The sequence below is a fragment of the Mya arenaria genome, chromosome 3 (genome assembly GCF_026914265.1).
Source record: "Mya arenaria isolate MELC-2E11 chromosome 3, ASM2691426v1".
NCBI classification, from domain to species: Eukaryota; Metazoa; Mollusca; class Bivalvia; order Myida; family Myidae; genus Mya; species Mya arenaria.
In genome coordinates this window covers 25158032-25175320 of record NC_069124.1, presented here as the reverse complement: position 1 = coordinate 25175320, position 17289 = coordinate 25158032, and the positions used below count along the sequence as shown (strand labels likewise).

Sequence of the window (17289 nt, the reverse complement as noted above, 5' to 3'; positions counted from 1 at the left end):
AGATTTGGAAGTGGTTGTGGTGGAAGTGTTGGTAGTTGACTTGGACTTGTGGAAGAGGAAGTGGAATTTGAAGTGATGGAAGTGGAAGTGGTGGTAGTGGAATTTAAAGTAGTAGTAGTAGTTGAAATAGCGATAGTAGAAGTAGTGAAAAGGAACTGGTGGTATTAGAAGTAGTGGTAGTTGAAATTGTTGTAGTTGTTGTGGTGGTAGTGGAAGTGTTTTGGAAGGGGAAGTAGTTGTAGTTAAAATGAATATTTTAAAGGGGAAGTAGTGGTAGTGGACGTGGAAGAAATGGAACTGGTTGTACTAGAAGTAGTGATAGTTGAATGGAAATGGTGGTAGTGGATGAGGCTGTAGATGTTGAGGAAGTCGTGGAAGTGAATGTTGAAGTTAGTAAAATGAGTTGATCTTAAAAATGAAATTTACCTTGGGTATTGTTTGTGATATTTGGGCTTCAGCGTAATTTCCAGGTTTACAGCAAAAATGTCTTATTGATACAGGGCCAGGGTACTATGAAAAGCTTTGTAAGTGATGAATGACCTTAAACTTATGCACCAGTCAATTGTAACCACGGCCTCTCCAGGTCTGGGGAATAGTGGGGACTTTGACTTTCGGTCCAGCCAAGCCCGGATAAGATCCTGCGGGGACAAACTGCTGATTAAATCCCACCAAATGCCCCTGCATCCCAGGGACTCTAAGTGATGCCCATTCCCATTCATTTTTAGCGCAAAAACAAAACAACCGCATTCACCCGGCAGTGCGGGGCAACCTGAAAAGTAAAAACACAGCCCATTTCCCCGGCTATCCCCGGTATACCCCCGGACTTTGGGGGGCCGTGGTTACAATTGACTGGTGCATTATAGGAATGTTAAATGATGTCAAATACTAACCACATATCAGCTTATTATTTATTACATACATTGTACAGGAATTCTATATAACATCAAATATTTACAAGCAGGTAACACAAAACATAATATGAAAGACTTCACTTTGAAGTATATGTACATCAATAAGCATAATAAAAGCAAGATCTGTTACATCATAATGACCAATAACAAAAATTGCAATACATGACACGAATTGAATAACTTTAAATTTTCATGACTTTGTGGTTAGCTTTTCATATGCATCTCTTATTGACCTTTTCCTGATTGACATAGGGCCGATTTTTCAGAACTTCATTAAAGTGAAAAATGTTGTTAACATCTTTATTATTAATTTTCAAATCCAAACCTGAGTCTGAGTCAAGACCAAACTTGAGATAATTTTATGTGGTATTTCAAATAAGATTTGAGACAACCCTTTCAGATGTAGTGGTGTTATTAAAATACTGTATAATTATGATCCCATTAAAATGTATTTCAAGTTAAAAAGGTTAACAATGACAAAGTTAACAATGTTGTTAACTTTAACAAAGTTCTGAACAGTCGGCCCATAGTCTGTATGAAAATGAAAAGAAAAAGCACATCTAAATTGTTCAGTTGTAAGGTGTTAAAAATGATTATTTCAACCAGAAAATACCGACACCATAAAATTAACTAAGTAGGTTAAACAATGCCGGAGTTGATAGACAGTGTAAACAAAAAACCGAGACCCATTTTATTAATATTAATTAACAGGTTACAAATTTTACTCTGAGATATACAAAAAGTATGGATTTTTAAAAGCATTAATTGAGTAATGTGATTGAAATCAACATTTACTACCGGTATTTGCCCAAATCTACCTCCTGTTCCTTAAAGATGCACTCTTACTCCCAAATAATTTTTACCACAATTAATTATATTGTTTCAATATTCCAAAAAAAAATTTGAAAAAAATAATTCTTATGAAGTTTACAGAGTTCAATTTCAAAGAAATGAGCATTCACCAATCATTTAATATTTTTGCGCTTTCTATTATTAAATACACTGTTACAATCTTGTTATCAGTTATAAATATTTTCCGTTAATGCACTATTTAGTAAGTAGTCAAAGGTTTATCAGTCAAAATTGATGTTTGTTATACATGTGTATATATTGATTTTTAATAAGAGTGTCACTTTAACTAAGTATTTCAGAGGGCTGTTTCAAGACAAATCATCATCATTTTAGTCGTAAAATTGAAGTTATCTGATCTCTTTTCATTGTTTCAGTATTCTGATACATATCTGAGTGAATTGATCTTTAGACCGTGTTAAAAAAATGAACACAAAGTTGAGGTTATAAAAAACAATCAATGTATTTCTATTTGTGACATTTATACAGATTTAATATCATTAAAGATATACCCCTAAAGTCCTTGATTGAAATAGACTCCTGGTTAATAGGCAACATGGAGAAGGATGAAAGTGGTCTAGTGGTCAAGGTGTCCACCTCTCACCCAAAAGGTTGTGGGTTTGATTCCCAACAGGGGTACCTCTTCAAAGCCTATCAAAATTGACACCAATATGGTGTTCTAAGAAACCCAAACTGGTTTCTCAGTAACCCAGGCAACAGTCTTGAGCGCTATCCTATAAGTTGTCAGCTCTGGTTACAATTAAGCTAAACATGGAAATTAGCATAAACAAAGATGAGAAACTGTACATGATTATGTATTTAAGCTTAGTAACAAGGGGTGTGGTGGTGTTGTTGTCTCATTTGCCCTCCTTGTACACCCTTTTGATGCCCCTTTTGCTTGGCTTAAATTAACATTGCTCCCCACAGGGGAAAAGATGACTTTGTGAAAACATTAAACAATTAACCAAATTAAAGTGTTTTTTATTCATGAGTCATTGGACAAAATACATGTACATGCAATGCAAGTTATGTGAAATTTTACCATCTGAACATTTTTTTTAAACAGATACTCTTTATATATAATCCAGTAAAGCGCACATTATATTCGTACCCATTGTATCACTGTTAAATTTTCAAAAAAATCATGAAATATCACATAATGATATAGATAATAAACTACTTAGAATAGAAAATGACAAAAAAATTGTCAAAGCACACATTATAATTATCATATTGACATTAAATATATGACAGCAAAAACTCTCATTCATCCAAAAACAATTTAATTTTTCAAAGAACTGGAATCAATAATCATTTAAAAAAAATCCTGGAAATAATTCATAGAGATGATTATGAGCGATAGGTTTTTTGTAAAGATTTCTTTTAAGTTAAAATTTTCATGCTTGCAAATCTGTGTCAATTGAATGCTTGAAAATGGCAATGGAAGTGGGAATACCTAGTATATGATAAAAAGACAAAGCTTGTTATGAGGTTAAAGTATTGATAACAAACCGGGCAAAATATTGTCCTTGTTCCTGAACACATAAAAGACATAAATCTAAATTAAATAAGTAGATATTTTCTAAATAGCAAAGTAATCAAATATCCACATATATTTCCACTGTAATGAGTGAAAATAGCAAAGTACACAGGAAGTGTAGTGTAATCAAATATCCACATACATTTCCACTGTAATGAGTGAAAATAGCAAAGTACACAGGAAGTGTAGTGTAATCAAATATCCACATACATTTCCACTGTAATGAGTGAAAATAGCAAAGTACACATGTAGTTGACTACACTGGAAGCTTAGTGTAATAATGTATCCATATTTTCTTCTACTGTGAATGGTGAATTTAGCAAAAAAACAGGAAGTGTAATCAAATATCCATATATATTTCCACTGTAAGGAGTGAAAATAGCAAAAAACACAGGAATTGTAGCATAATTAAATATCCATATTTTATTCCACTCTAATGAGTGAAAATAGCTAAGTACACAGGAAGTGTAGCATAATCAAATATCAATATATATTTCCACTGTAATGAGTGAAAATAGCAAAAAACACAGGAATTGTAGCATAATTAAATATCCATATTTTATTCCATTCTAATGAGTGAAAATAGCTAAGTACACAGGAAGTGTAGCATAATCAAATATCCATATATATTTCCACTGTAATGAGTGAAAATAGCAAAATACACAGAAACTGTAGTGTCATCAAATATCCATTAATATTTCCACTGTAAGGAGTGAAAATGGCTAAATACACAGGAAGTGTAGTGTAATTAAATATCCATATTTATTTCCACTGTAAGGAGTGTAAATAGCACAGGAAGTGTAGAGTAAGCAAATATTACAACAGTTAGCCTTGATAGTTTAAGGTCCTTTATTTTGGGATTTGACAGATTTTGGTTCAAAATTGTGCACCATTACCTTAACATAGACAAACATCAGTAATTGATATTTCACTGTTGAAATTGTCGACCTGTCAATAGTCGATTTGGGAAAATTCGATACCTTTAAACCCGAACCAAATTTGAGGAATCTGCGGTATGTAGTGAGGTCTACAAAGCGAGACTTGGCATCATAATATTGGCGTTATATTTTAGGAAACTTCTACATCCTCTGTGATTGGTTGAAAACTAAATACACAGCAAGAGAGCTCTATATCATCATGTTATTGTTTATCATACGGTGAGGTCTACAGCATGGTCTACAAGATGATGTCAGGGTCATAATGCTAGTGTATCCTTAAGAAACTTTCTCATAGTTGTGGATACTGAGCTGGAAGACGGCCCATTTATCTGGTGAGTTATCTGTGGAGGGAACATAATATATATGATATGTTATCAATTGAACAATGCAATAATAAATATATCAATCACTATTTAAAACCGTTTGCAAAAAAACTTACCATAGGATACTTGGCAATCAGGTTATAAAAGCATTATCATTATTCCTTTTTTCAACTAAGAGACAGTGAATTAATACCTACCCAAAAGAGATTGAACCCTATGTCAATTGAAGAACTTTCAAGAGCTTAATTTAAGGTTTTGAATTCATTGGCCAATGATTTGAAACCAATGCAAACTGTACATGTATGGATTAAAAGTTCGTTTTCAACGTCTTTTTTTCCACAAATTGATAAATTTAGATATGCAAGAAAAAATATCAATCATGTGTTTCCGGTCCGGTTTGAAAATTCCGACCATTGGGCACACTACGTGGCCGGTAATTCGGCAAGCCTCGTTACTGGCTTACGCACGTGCTCTCCGGTCGGATTTTTCTATCCGTACCGGAAACACATAATAGATACTTATACCGTACATAAAAATACATACCCGATGCAGATATGGCTGAACATCTGTATAACTTGTATCAAATACGAGATCAACTTCTGAATTATTGGGCATCTTGGGCAGGTACTCGTGTCGATTCATGATTTCCGCTATGTATAACACCTTCTCTGCAACGGCCTCTCCAACGCGCTCTCGGAATATCTGTCGTTCTATAAAATAAAATGGATGGGTTACTCGCTCATTAATTACAAGAAGGAATTAAGACTTTGTGAATGTATATAAGAATCAACTTATAAGAATGTTTCTGATAATTTATCTTATGTCATCATTTTTAAAATGTTGTATCTCTTGAACAAACCTTGAAGTTTCTAAAATTGTTTTATCATTTTAATTACTATACTTTGATTGAAAGTGACTCGCTCATGTTTTGAACCAAAAATTAGTTTAATCATTATTTTACAATATGATATCTGGTGCAGAAAAAAATACAGTTATAGCATAAAACATTATTTTGGTTTTAGTGGGGTTCGAACCCACACCAGTAAAGTAAAAAAAACCACAGCCGACTAGTCCACACGGCCACGGGGACTTTAACAAAAGTGGTGGATATGTTGTTAAGGACACATTGATAACATCACGTTAAAATGTCAATCAACCAATCACGCATCACCACAGTTGTAATTAATTTTCAATCGCATTATAAATTTAATGAAAATTGTGGTCTTCAAAGACGATATTTGAGCAAATATCAAACATTTTTGTTTCAACAATCCTTATGATTTGCCACACTTTATTTCGTAATTCAAAAAAGAAGGGCATTTTACAAACCATGAGCAAGTTACTTTAAAGGCATGAATTTAGCAAAACTTTTCTGCCATAAATTTAAAACAGTTTTTTCTAGTAAGGAAATTTTAGGTAAATTCAGGTACTATTGCTTTAAAGGGACTGGCTCATGTTTTGTAAAATGCACTTTTTTATGTTGAAATAAAGTGTGGCAAATTACTAGAAGTGTTAAATCTAAGATACTGACTGCTGAAACCCTTCAACAAATGTTTATATGCTAAAATACTTTCTTTGATGGTCACGATTTTGAATAGCTTCAATAACGCTTTTTAAGAAAAGGCTTATAAGGTTAAATTATACCCGCTAGCTTTATACTAAACAGCCCTAGTGGGCAAGAGTTTTTGTTGTCAGATTTCTATTTTTTCTTGACTGTTCTGGTGTGGGTTCGCTCCCCACCAAAACCTGTTGTTTTTATACTTGAATTGATTTTGCAATTTGGGTATCAAAGAGTAGAGTGATAATAATTTTTTTGATTAAAAAATAAAAAAAGAGAAAAAAAAATTCTGAATGGGAGGCCCAAGCATGAAGTTACATCATATCATAAAAACATTTTTGTCCAAAAGCATGAGTAAGTGCCTTTAATGTCCGTGTAATGACCTCTGCAAGTGAATCCTTTAATGAGCTTATTCCTACATTTTTATGAAGTGTCATTTGCATTCAAATTGCATGACATGAAATTCTAAATACAAATGCAAATGCAATCATTCTTTGTTATCAGCACTTGTACTTCTTAAACGCATTTGCAAACGCCATTGCCTTTTATTTTCTTTCGAAAAGTAAATGGCACATGATGCGCAATGAAGTATTGTATTGTTTTGCTTTGCTTCTACTAAGGTTTATATTCTATATACTAAGGTCATATTTTGTTGTTTTTCATAATGATTTAATAATTTTCCTTTGCATGTGCATAGCCCTACATGTGTATCTGAATTTGAGAATGGATTTGCAAGTTGCAAATGTACATTCATATCCTAAAAAGATTAATGTATATTTAATAGGGATGGCAACAAGTACCCGAGTACTCGAGTACTCGGAAAAAAAAAAAATCTATAAAGATCACCAAATACACGATTTACGGACAAAATATCAGATCTAGTTAGTTGCCAAGAGGACAATTTTCGGTCCCTCTAATCCCCGCTGTGTACACAATTGACCTCAATCAATTAGTTGACAGTTGTTGTGATAGTTGCAAACTGTCAACAAAGGACCCCAATTTCAAATTAGCACTGATGTCAATTAGCGAAGTTTTGATAGCGGTACTTTCACCGACACAATTCTATTGTATACCAATTAGAGACCTTTCACCAAACAATGAACGCTAACAAGGGAAAGAGTATCAACTGTTACGAGAATTGATTTCTTAATGGGCGTATTTTAACTATTTTTGCAATGATTAACACAATTGATTGGGTGATATGTTAAATCAAGAATTATGAATATTAATGAGGTAAACAACAATTACACAGTACGAAAAACTATCATTTAAAAAAAAAAAATTGTAGAGTAAACAACTAAACAACTGAACTTTGTATTGAATTTTGTTCACTATTTTTATGTATGCTTTTAATTTTCGTTCATTGTAATTCTAATTGTTGTTCATTTCTGCAGTCTATAATACGTAATGAAAGTTTACTTTAAAGGTGAAAATGACCAATAATACGACCAACGCACAATATACGTCATTTACGATACATGTATACACAATATTGTCTTTGCCAACACATATTCAATTTTTCCAAGTAATCAAGTACCCGAGTACTCGATCAAACGATCGTCCGAGTACTCGAGTATTAATTTTACTACTCGTTGCCATCCCTAATATTTAAGCATGAATCAATAATTTGCAATTCATTTCCTTTTGTTTATATAATGGCAAAACCGACAACAATGCACTCAACATCCAGTGCTCCAAGTAGGCCTAAATAGCAGGGTTGGGCATCCCCTGCCCTTGTCCCATGCCTTGCTGCCTTTTTACTACATCCTACTGTGCAGAAATAAGTACAAGAATAATAAATTTACATAATTTTGACAATAAACTAAAGATAACAGCTACGGTATTCATAGCAAACTATTGGTATTGAAAGTTTTAACAACACATAAAAACTGTCATACACAATAAGAATTGAACATTGGCCGTTGCAAATGCCCCATTAAGACTCATTCAATGCACATCAAAAGTGCCCTTCTTGACCTAGCACCCTGCCCTTTTCAAATTTAGACTGGAGCACTGAATCAAGGTCATAGCTGCTACATGTAAGACTCAAGGTTGTAAAGGCCATTCTGAACCTGAAGTTGTTTTCATTGATAAGCGAACAAGCTAAATTACACCAAAGCTACTGTTGATATTAAGACAGCGTATTACCATGCTCAGTGTTGAGGGTAATGACGTCTAGCTTGACTGTCCACACCTCCCAGGGAATACACTCCGCCTGGAACAGCCATCGCCCACGCTTACGCTGGTAAAACTCCAATGATATCTGAAAATAAGTAAAACTCTGGCGATCTCTAAAGAATATGGTTAAGTAGAAATTGATTGATATTTCAAGATACTTTATTTAAGGTCAAAAAGAAAAACATGAGTGATATCTATAGATACACTCAGTCGGAGTGCAGCGGAGTTAAACATTATTTATATCAAACGATATGGCAAAGAAAATGTTGAAGTCATTGATTTAAAACTATGCTAATAGAATGTACATGTACAAAAGCATATTTGACATTTTTTTTCCAGAAAAAATAGAACTATTTTCAACAAGTAATTTTGAGGTGATGCATGATAATTGGTGATAGTCCAAGCATAGATCGGCACGTAAAATTGTTGCAAATGAACTTGATACTGCTAAAAATAGACTATATATATATATGGTATTCTTTGGAGAATAAGACTAGCCCATGTACCTGTCCGGACTCCTGGGGGGACGAGGTCTGCTGGAGCGTGTCCCGGAAACTGATCACCTCACGCCTCACATTCCCACACAAGGCGTCTGATGCCACACGCACCTGAGTGCAGATATTGTCATTGGTTAAATTTTTATCATTAGGAAAACATTTTGCGGTCACATCTTCATTAAAAAACATCTGACAGATACAAATTAAATCATCATTATAAAGACTTCTGATGAAAGGGACAACCAAAATTATGCTTTGTTGTAGACTCGTTTCGAAATATTTGGTTATTTAGCCGTTTGCACTTGCACAATGGAGACATTTGTGCAAACACTAAAAAGATTCGGATATATTTTGGTTTGCTTAATGATGAGCACATTCAAATAAATAATTCATTATTTCAAATGATAACTATATATCATATCAAAACCAGAACAAATATAAATTTAAACATTAAACATTAGAGTTAACATACATAAGTAAAGTCAATGAAGTCACAATCTTCATCCGCAAAACCAAGCGTTCCAACAGAATAGCTTCCTGCTTGCTTGTAATGGACCTGAAATCAAGCTTTATTGGGTCAAATACGGTATTGAAAATCTAAATTTTGGGCACTTAACAATAGTCAACTGATGTCTAAGTTGATTTAACATATCTTTTGTTCATAAATCAAGTGTGAGGCAGAGAAATCTCATTGTCAAAAGCATTATAAAAGCAAAAGAAAATTCAATGATTTTCTTAAAGTTTGAAACTACATTAATTCTGTTTAACCTTATTAAAATGTATTATACTAAACAGGGCTGGCATGCATTATTGGTCTTACTTGGATATGAGAATGATGTAGTTAATCAGATTACTGGTTATTAATATTAGTAACTGACCAATAGCGTAAATGAAGTCAATGATGTACATGTATGACCATAAAATTAACATAAGTTAAATATTAAATACCAGTCCAGTATTCTTTTCTGGCAATTTAAATGGCTATTATAATTCGGTTATGTTCCCAATGGCCAAAAGTATAGGGTGCTTTAACAAACCAAATTTTCAATCAGAAATTCTAAAAAAATATTGAAGTCTGTGGTAAAAAATGTAACAAACCTGACAATGTTTCGAAAAATTGTAGTTTTTATGTTGTTGAAGCCCACAAAAAATGATTAAAAATAGTATTTCAGTATCCAACCTTCTAAAGTAATTGTAAATTTTTTTAGAGACATTTTATGCCCAAAAACTTCAAAATTCTAAGGCTTAAAGTCATTTTCCCAAAATACCTCAAACAACACGTAGAATTTCAGTTTTAAAATGGTTAAAGGGAGCATGAAAACCCAAGAAAAAGCTTTTAAAGTGACACAGGGCTTCAAAAGTTGTCTCCCTTCATTATCATAAAAGTTACATGTATAACCTCTGATCAAAATGCTTCTATCACCATGAGCATAATTAGTTATCATAATTATCTGATTTTGTGAAAAATGTCTAGTAAATATGTATAATATCTATTAATTGCAGATATGGAGTCAATATCGATACACATCAGCTGAATATCAATAATTTCTTGCTGGATTATATACCATTTTGTAAATACCTTTTTAAAAAGTCTATACAACTAGATATATTGATGCTTTCAAATAATCAGTTTCCACTTATATAATATTGTGTAGTAGTGTTCCGCAGAACTTGTTGTTTTACTTTTTTATTTAATGACAGGCATAAAAATACCAAGTGAGTCAAAGACTAATATTTACCATTCAAATAATTGGTATCCATCGTCAAAAATGAAAGTTAACCAAGAGAGAAATAATGATTAAAATAAGGATAGATTTTATAAACGATTGAGTAACTTCTTATCAATTAAGATAATTGCATTTTTATTTTCAAATGACAGATTTGACTATTTACATATTTTGAATCACTGCGCTCATATCATTGACAACCACATATTATCACATACGGTATCTATAGGCGAATTATTTTCATTACGCACAAAATAGCTCCAGAGAAAAACAACATTTTAACTTTATTTTGTTTAACTGAGGTGGGAGAAAAAGCATCTACCATGGCAACTCTTGTAAGGTCATTTTCCCAAACTATCAGAACAAACTCTGGAATATCAATTTTAGATATGGCTAAAGGGAGCATGAAACACCAAGAAATATAAACTACAGTGAAACAAGGCTTCAGAAATTGTCTCCCTCTAATAGCATATAATAAAACTAATACTTATTAGCAATTTTAAAGACAGCTAAAGGGAGCATGAAATATCAAGAAATATATACTTCATTGAAACAAGGCTTCAAAAGTTGTCTCCCTCTAGTAGTATATAATAAACCTGTAATAATTAATATCAATTTTGAAGATGGATAAAGGGAGCATAAAATATCAAGAAATTTATACTACAGTGAAACAGCGCTTCAAAAGTTGTCTCCCTCTAATAGTATATAATAAACCTGTAATAATTAATATCAATTTTTGAAGAAGGCTAAAGCGAGCATGAAATACCAAGAAATATATACTACAATGAAACAGGGCTTCAAAAGTTGTCTCCCTCTGATAGTATATAATAAATCTGTAATAATTAATATCAATTTTAAAGATGGCTAAGGGGAGCATAAAATATCAAGAAATTTATACTACAGTGAAACAGGCCTTCAAAAGTTGTCTCCCTCTGATAGCATATAATAAATCTGTAATAATTAATATCAATTTTAAAGATGGCTAAGGGGAGCATAAAATATCAAGAAATTTATACTACAGTGAAACAGGGCTTCAAAAGTTGTCTCCCTCTGATAGCATATAATAAATCTGTAATAATTAATATCAATTTTAAAGATGGCTAAGGGGAGCATAAAATATCAAGAAATTTATACTACAGTGAAACAGGGCTTCAAAAGTTGTCTCCCTCTGAAAGCATATAATAAATCTGTAATTATTAATATCAATTTTTGAAGATGGCTAAAGGGAGCATAAAATATAAAAAGAAATTTACTACAGTGAAGAAGGCTTCGAAAGTTGTTTCCCTCTAAGAGTATATAATAAAACTGTTATGATTAATATCAATTTTAAAGATGGCAAAAGGGAGCATGAAATACCAAGAAATATAAACTTGTCTCCCTCTAATAGTATAATATAATAAAAATGTAATAAGAGCTTCTGCCTTAATGGTATAAAACTTTTCATAATGCACCAGTCAATTGTAACCACGGCTCCCCCAGGTCCGGGGGATAGCAGGGACTTTAACTTTCGGTCAAGCAAAGCCCGGGTAAAATCCCCGCCCTGTGGGGATGAACTGCTGGTTAAATCTCCGCCGTGGGGCCGTGGTTACAATTGACTGGTGCATAAGTTGACAACAGGTTACCATTTGGCAAGTTGACATATTTAAAACGACTTCATTGGTTAGTAATTATTATTGATTAAATATTGTCCAATAACTAAACATTTTGTATAACTTTTACCAAACCAAAACTTTAACCACTTCTAAGCAATTGGCTTCAGTAGCCAATTGCATAAAACTTGTTCAAGTTAAATATTGGTTACTTGGAAAGGTTGGATATTTATATGATTTGATTGGTTAATATGATCTTTTTGATAAATAATTAACATTCAAAAATCTTTCGGCTAACTTTGACCAAGCCAAAAACATGTATCATAAAGGTACAATATAAGATTTACCTTTCCCAGTGTTCTGTGCAGTATCAAACTGTGGAATATACCTGCAATTGAAAAAAGAAAAAAACATTGACTAATCTTACATACTGAATAAATAAAGCTTTTTTAATCCTCAAACACCTTATAGAATGAGCAAATCTCAGTTAACAGAAACTAAGGAACTCAAGAAACCCTTATGCCCATCATGCAATAATTAATTAAGGTTAATTAAGATTTCTTTTGTTTTGATAAAAACGTATATTATGATAATAAGTTAGTATATACAAAAACTTTACATATTTTGACATTCAAAACATATACTTCAGTAAAGCATAATTTACAACAAATTCTGTCGATTTCATTATTGAAGTATTTATTTAATTGCGAACTGTGTCTATCCCTAATTAAATTGGTGTTTACACTCGGATATATCTGCCAATGCGATCATCAGAAAGATGGAAACTTATTTCATCATTTTAGATAGCTTATGAAAATCCGTGGAAAAATATCAGGTTAAGAGGAGATTTCTTAAGAAATTAGTAGGGAAAGATAATGGTCCTTGTGCAGGGCACTTTCCCTCATCGCCATAAATCTTTATTTCAAATTTCATTTAAATCTCTTTAGTACTTTCCAAGATATGGCCCGGACAAGCACTGATTATGAAAAAATGATTATTAGGGGAGTTTAGTAAATAAATATGCATGATAGGATTATGGTTTTTGTGCACTACACTTCATATAATTGCCATCTATCTATATACCAAGTATCATTTCAATCCAATAAGTAGTCTAGAAGTTATTCTCGGGGCAAGGGTGTTATGGACAGACGGACCAAAGGACAGATAGACAAAGCGGTGACACTCCACTTTCTATTACAGCCATCTATCTACATTTAAAGCATCATTCCAATCTCTTCAGTATTTTCAAAGATATGGCCCGGACAAGAACCCATTTTTGAAAAATATCAGGTTAATGGAAGATAACTAAGGGGTTTGGGGCTTGTTCATCCAAAAGACTAGTTTGGATGACTGTTTTAGAAATATATCAAGTTAAGGGGAGTCTAACCTAAAAAATATTATGCATGATATGATTATTGTTCCTTGTGGACAGGACTTCCTATCATTGTCATCCATCTTTTTACCAGGTTTTATTTCAATCCCATCAGTAGTCTTGAAATTATACGCCAGACAAGGATGTGATGGAAGGATGGACAAAGTGGCGACTAAATGCTCCTCCCTTCGGGGAGCATTAAAACAAACATTATTACAATAAATGTTACTAATGCTTACTTGAAACAACTTCTTCCACTTGACGACTTTCCACAGACTGAAAAGAAACATGACAACATCTACATCCAAAACAACAAATATTCACATATTTAGTTGGAATGAAACATACTTGGGAAAATAACCATGATAAAATGTCTAAGATACAAAATTTGAGACATCTGCTTTAACTTGTTTTATTGTTTATATATACCCTTTGAAATACATGTAGAAGTCATTTCTTAAAAATACCATTTCAAGCTTATGTTTCTTGGTATCAAACACACAACTTTAAAAAAAGATTATTATATCTTGTATCTTGTAAAGTAATCCACATTGGATTTCAAATTCAAATATTATTTAAAAATATGTTGTTCCATTCTATATACGTTAACGGCATGTTTTGTCCTAGATCATGATCCATTCAGTATCAAGTTATGTGTATAAGACTGTAAACACATTGTAACATATCAAACAATGTGTTATTACCTCCTGATATCTCAACCTTAAATGAAAATTTTCAATGTGGACTATACAAGGACGTAGTAACTTGACGTATGGATGCAACGAAATCACCAAAAAAATAAAAATAAAATACTCAATATATTCCATTTGCATGGACTACCAAATGCCTTCCGTAGAGATGAAAATTGACCACCTGCTAAACAAAAGGTCCTTTATTAAATTCCTTATTGGGGGCAAACACTCTTTCTTTTGCTTTAATTGTGTAGATAGCAGTCAAGCAGTTAGATTTAAAAATATCAGGGAAGTGATTGACCTGGCAACTGGAGGGCTGAAACCATTTAGGCCATGGGTTCTTGGTGGTACTTTTGGGGTCAAAAGCACACAGCCGTATAAGAAAAACTGGCTTTTTAGAAGCTCTTATGAAAGTTCTACTGACTTCAAATTTGAAACAAACTGGAACATCAACACTTACAATCAAAAGCACTCTATAAACTGTTTAAATCAGCTAAAAAAAATATATATTTAATTTATTTATTTATTATTATTATTTTTTTTTTTTTTGGGGGGGGGGGGGGTCCCTGGGGCCATTAGATCCGCGGACAAATCACATCCCTGAATATGTAAAGCTCAGTGTGTTGTGGGTTTGAGCCCCTTTAATACCTGGTACAGTTTAACTTTAACCTTATTTTCCTGTTGCTTGTAATTCACTCATAACATGCATGTAGTGCACCAGTCAATTGTAACCACACCCCTCCCCCCCCCCCCTGGTTCAGGGGTATACCGTGGATAGCCGTGGAACCTTCCAGGTGGCCCCATAGTGCCGGGTGAATGCAGTGATTTTGTCTTCGCTCCAAAAATAGGGGGAAATGGGCCTAACCTAGGGTCCCCAGGGTGTGGGGCCATTTGGCAGGGATTTTGCCAGCAGTTCATTCTCGCAGGCCGGGATTTTACCTGGGCTTGCCTGGACTGAAAGTCAAAGTCCCCGCTATTTACAGACCAGGAGGGCCATGGTTACAATTGACTGGTGCATAAATTTACATGAGCGCTGTGGCAAAAGCAATTACTGGGCAGTTGCCTAATTCCGGATTTGCCTAAATATTTGGAAATCGTTTAAAAAGCGTTTCGGCGACCGTGATCAATATAGAATGATCACAGTCTACGCACCTGACCTCCATACCAACAGAAACAACACAAAAGTGCAGCTATTCGAGTATAACCCCAAAATAAATACCTCTAAACTTTCGGTTTCCTAAATGTCAATATTTAGTCACGTGGGGGATGACGTCACACAGCGCAAGCTTTTATATTGAGGTTCGACAGGGTTATCTTTAAACACTAGACCTACTATACGACGTTTATGACTTATCGTCAATCACGAAATACAATGTCAATTACATAAAAATTAAATAAATTGATGATGTCATTGTTTTGTGTTGTGCAGCATTTCATATGAAAATAAAGCAAAAATGAAGCAGATTCGTACTTTCAAAAGTATGCAAATTCGGACAAATTAGTAGTTCGGATTCGCCGAAAATACACATACAAATACTTCAGAGAAGTATAAAATTTATATACAGGTTAAACATTTAATACATGATGTTCATTTAAGTAGTTTTTAAATATTTGTATTGACTTGATAATGTTTACTTTGTTCTTTGAAAAAATCCGAATATTTAGGCACTGAATGCAGGTTTTTGGACGTCGTTTATGCCCTTATTTCGTACTGAATATTATATTAAAAATTAATTGTTTTTTCGTTTATTCTTTTTCCATTTTGGTTGATATAGTACCCAACATTTTTCTATTAAAATTTCATGCACTAATGTTCAGTAATTATGACAACATTTTAAGAAAACTTCAAAATTGATCCGGAATTAGGCAACTGCCCAGTACTGGTTGAGAAGCAGTTTCCGACGGAAAGCAGTTTCCGACAAATCGCTTTTTCGCGTACTTTCTTTAGATCTTCATAAAGAATGTACTGCAATTCAACTATATGGTAACTAGGCAATCAAAAGTTGAAATTCTTACCAAGACACATAAGTAACTTTTATTATTATTTAATGTTTATTTTTCATTTTGTACACAAACTTGCACGTGGGGGATCGGCACACCCAGCGTATTGCGCATGCATGTGCACCTAATTTGCATATCTATGAATAGCTACAAGGTTTACCTAAATTGACTTATACAGACGATGATCATTGTGTACATATTTGTGAACACTGGTGTCATGCTTGTTTTGCATCCACATTCACTTAAATGTATACAAACACAAGTTTCCATCAAAATGAATCAAAATATCATTGATATTCAGTGCCTGCCTCATTTCGAGTATGAATTGACTGTCGTAAATTTTAAGGATTACATTTTTCGTAAATGCTGAAAAATTAAATAATATTCCTCTTATAACAGTCTTATATTTAGTTATATTAAATAAACGGATTATAAAAACACACAATAGGCACCTTTTATATGCCCCGCATTCGATTTGTCGGAAACTGCTTCTGATCACAAGCTAGTCAGAACAATGTAAGTACCCTCTTATGCGCCCCTATTAGATACACTATATGTGACGTCACACATGTGAAAAATATATCGACAATAGCAGCTTGAGCTGTAGTTATCTAAAATGTCAACAATTTTAGTAGGTATTTAAACACATATAAATAATTAAATAAAAACGTATAAAACTGTCGGAAACTGCTTCTCAACCAGTATAGTAGCGGCCAATAGTTACATTTTTTAACAAGACGATTTAATTGTGAGTATTTGATTGTAACTAGATTATGCAAGCCAATGAAGTCCTATGGAACCAATGAAATATGTATGAAGAGAAACATTGCTTTATTAGCAGATTTGTACAGATAATGAACTTTGAAATATTATCGACATAATAATATAAATATGAAAAAGTAAACAGGTCAAGAGCAAATTACCAGTTCAAAGACATGAGCCCTTGCGTTCATTATCTGCTCCTAAAATTTCAGATTTCAACCCGTTTGACAAATCCACATATCTGTTAAAATATACGTGGTTGTTTTTTACGAAGTATCATTGATGTATGTTGCAATATTTAGAAATTACGAAGTTCTTTGTTGACTTTTTTCTCAGCTGATTTACTAAGGCC

At 33.1% G+C, this 17289-nt stretch overlaps 1 protein-coding gene across 1 annotated transcript; it reads right to left on the bottom strand.

The window, feature by feature from the left end:
- Positions 1-896: 896 nt before the first annotated feature.
- On the bottom strand, positions 897-17283 carry LOC128228570 (autophagy-related protein 101-like). Its single transcript, XM_052939952.1, has 8 exons — positions 17099-17283; positions 13722-13758; positions 12458-12498; positions 9267-9350; positions 8804-8905; positions 8268-8382; positions 5105-5271; positions 897-4579 (listed from the first exon to the last, which is right to left on the bottom strand). Exons 1-8 carry the CDS (start codon positions 17126-17128, stop codon positions 4496-4498), a joined length of 660 nt encoding a protein of 219 aa, XP_052795912.1. The 5' UTR covers positions 17129-17283; the 3' UTR covers positions 897-4495.
- Between the last annotated feature and the right edge of the window lie 6 nt (positions 17284-17289).

Excerpts from the sequence above, each read along its gene's own strand:
- LOC128228570 (XM_052939952.1), bottom strand. The coding sequence starts at position 17,128 with ATGAACGCAAGGGCTCATGTCTTTGAACTG. Across the intron at positions 8,906-9,266 it reads ACTTCATTGACTTTACTTAT|GTGCGTGTGGCATCAGACGC; the intron begins GTATGTTAACTC and ends ATCTGCACTCAG. Across the intron at positions 5,272-8,267 it reads TACCCTCAACACTGAGCATG|AACGACAGATATTCCGAGAG; the intron begins GTAATACGCTGT and ends TTTATTTTATAG.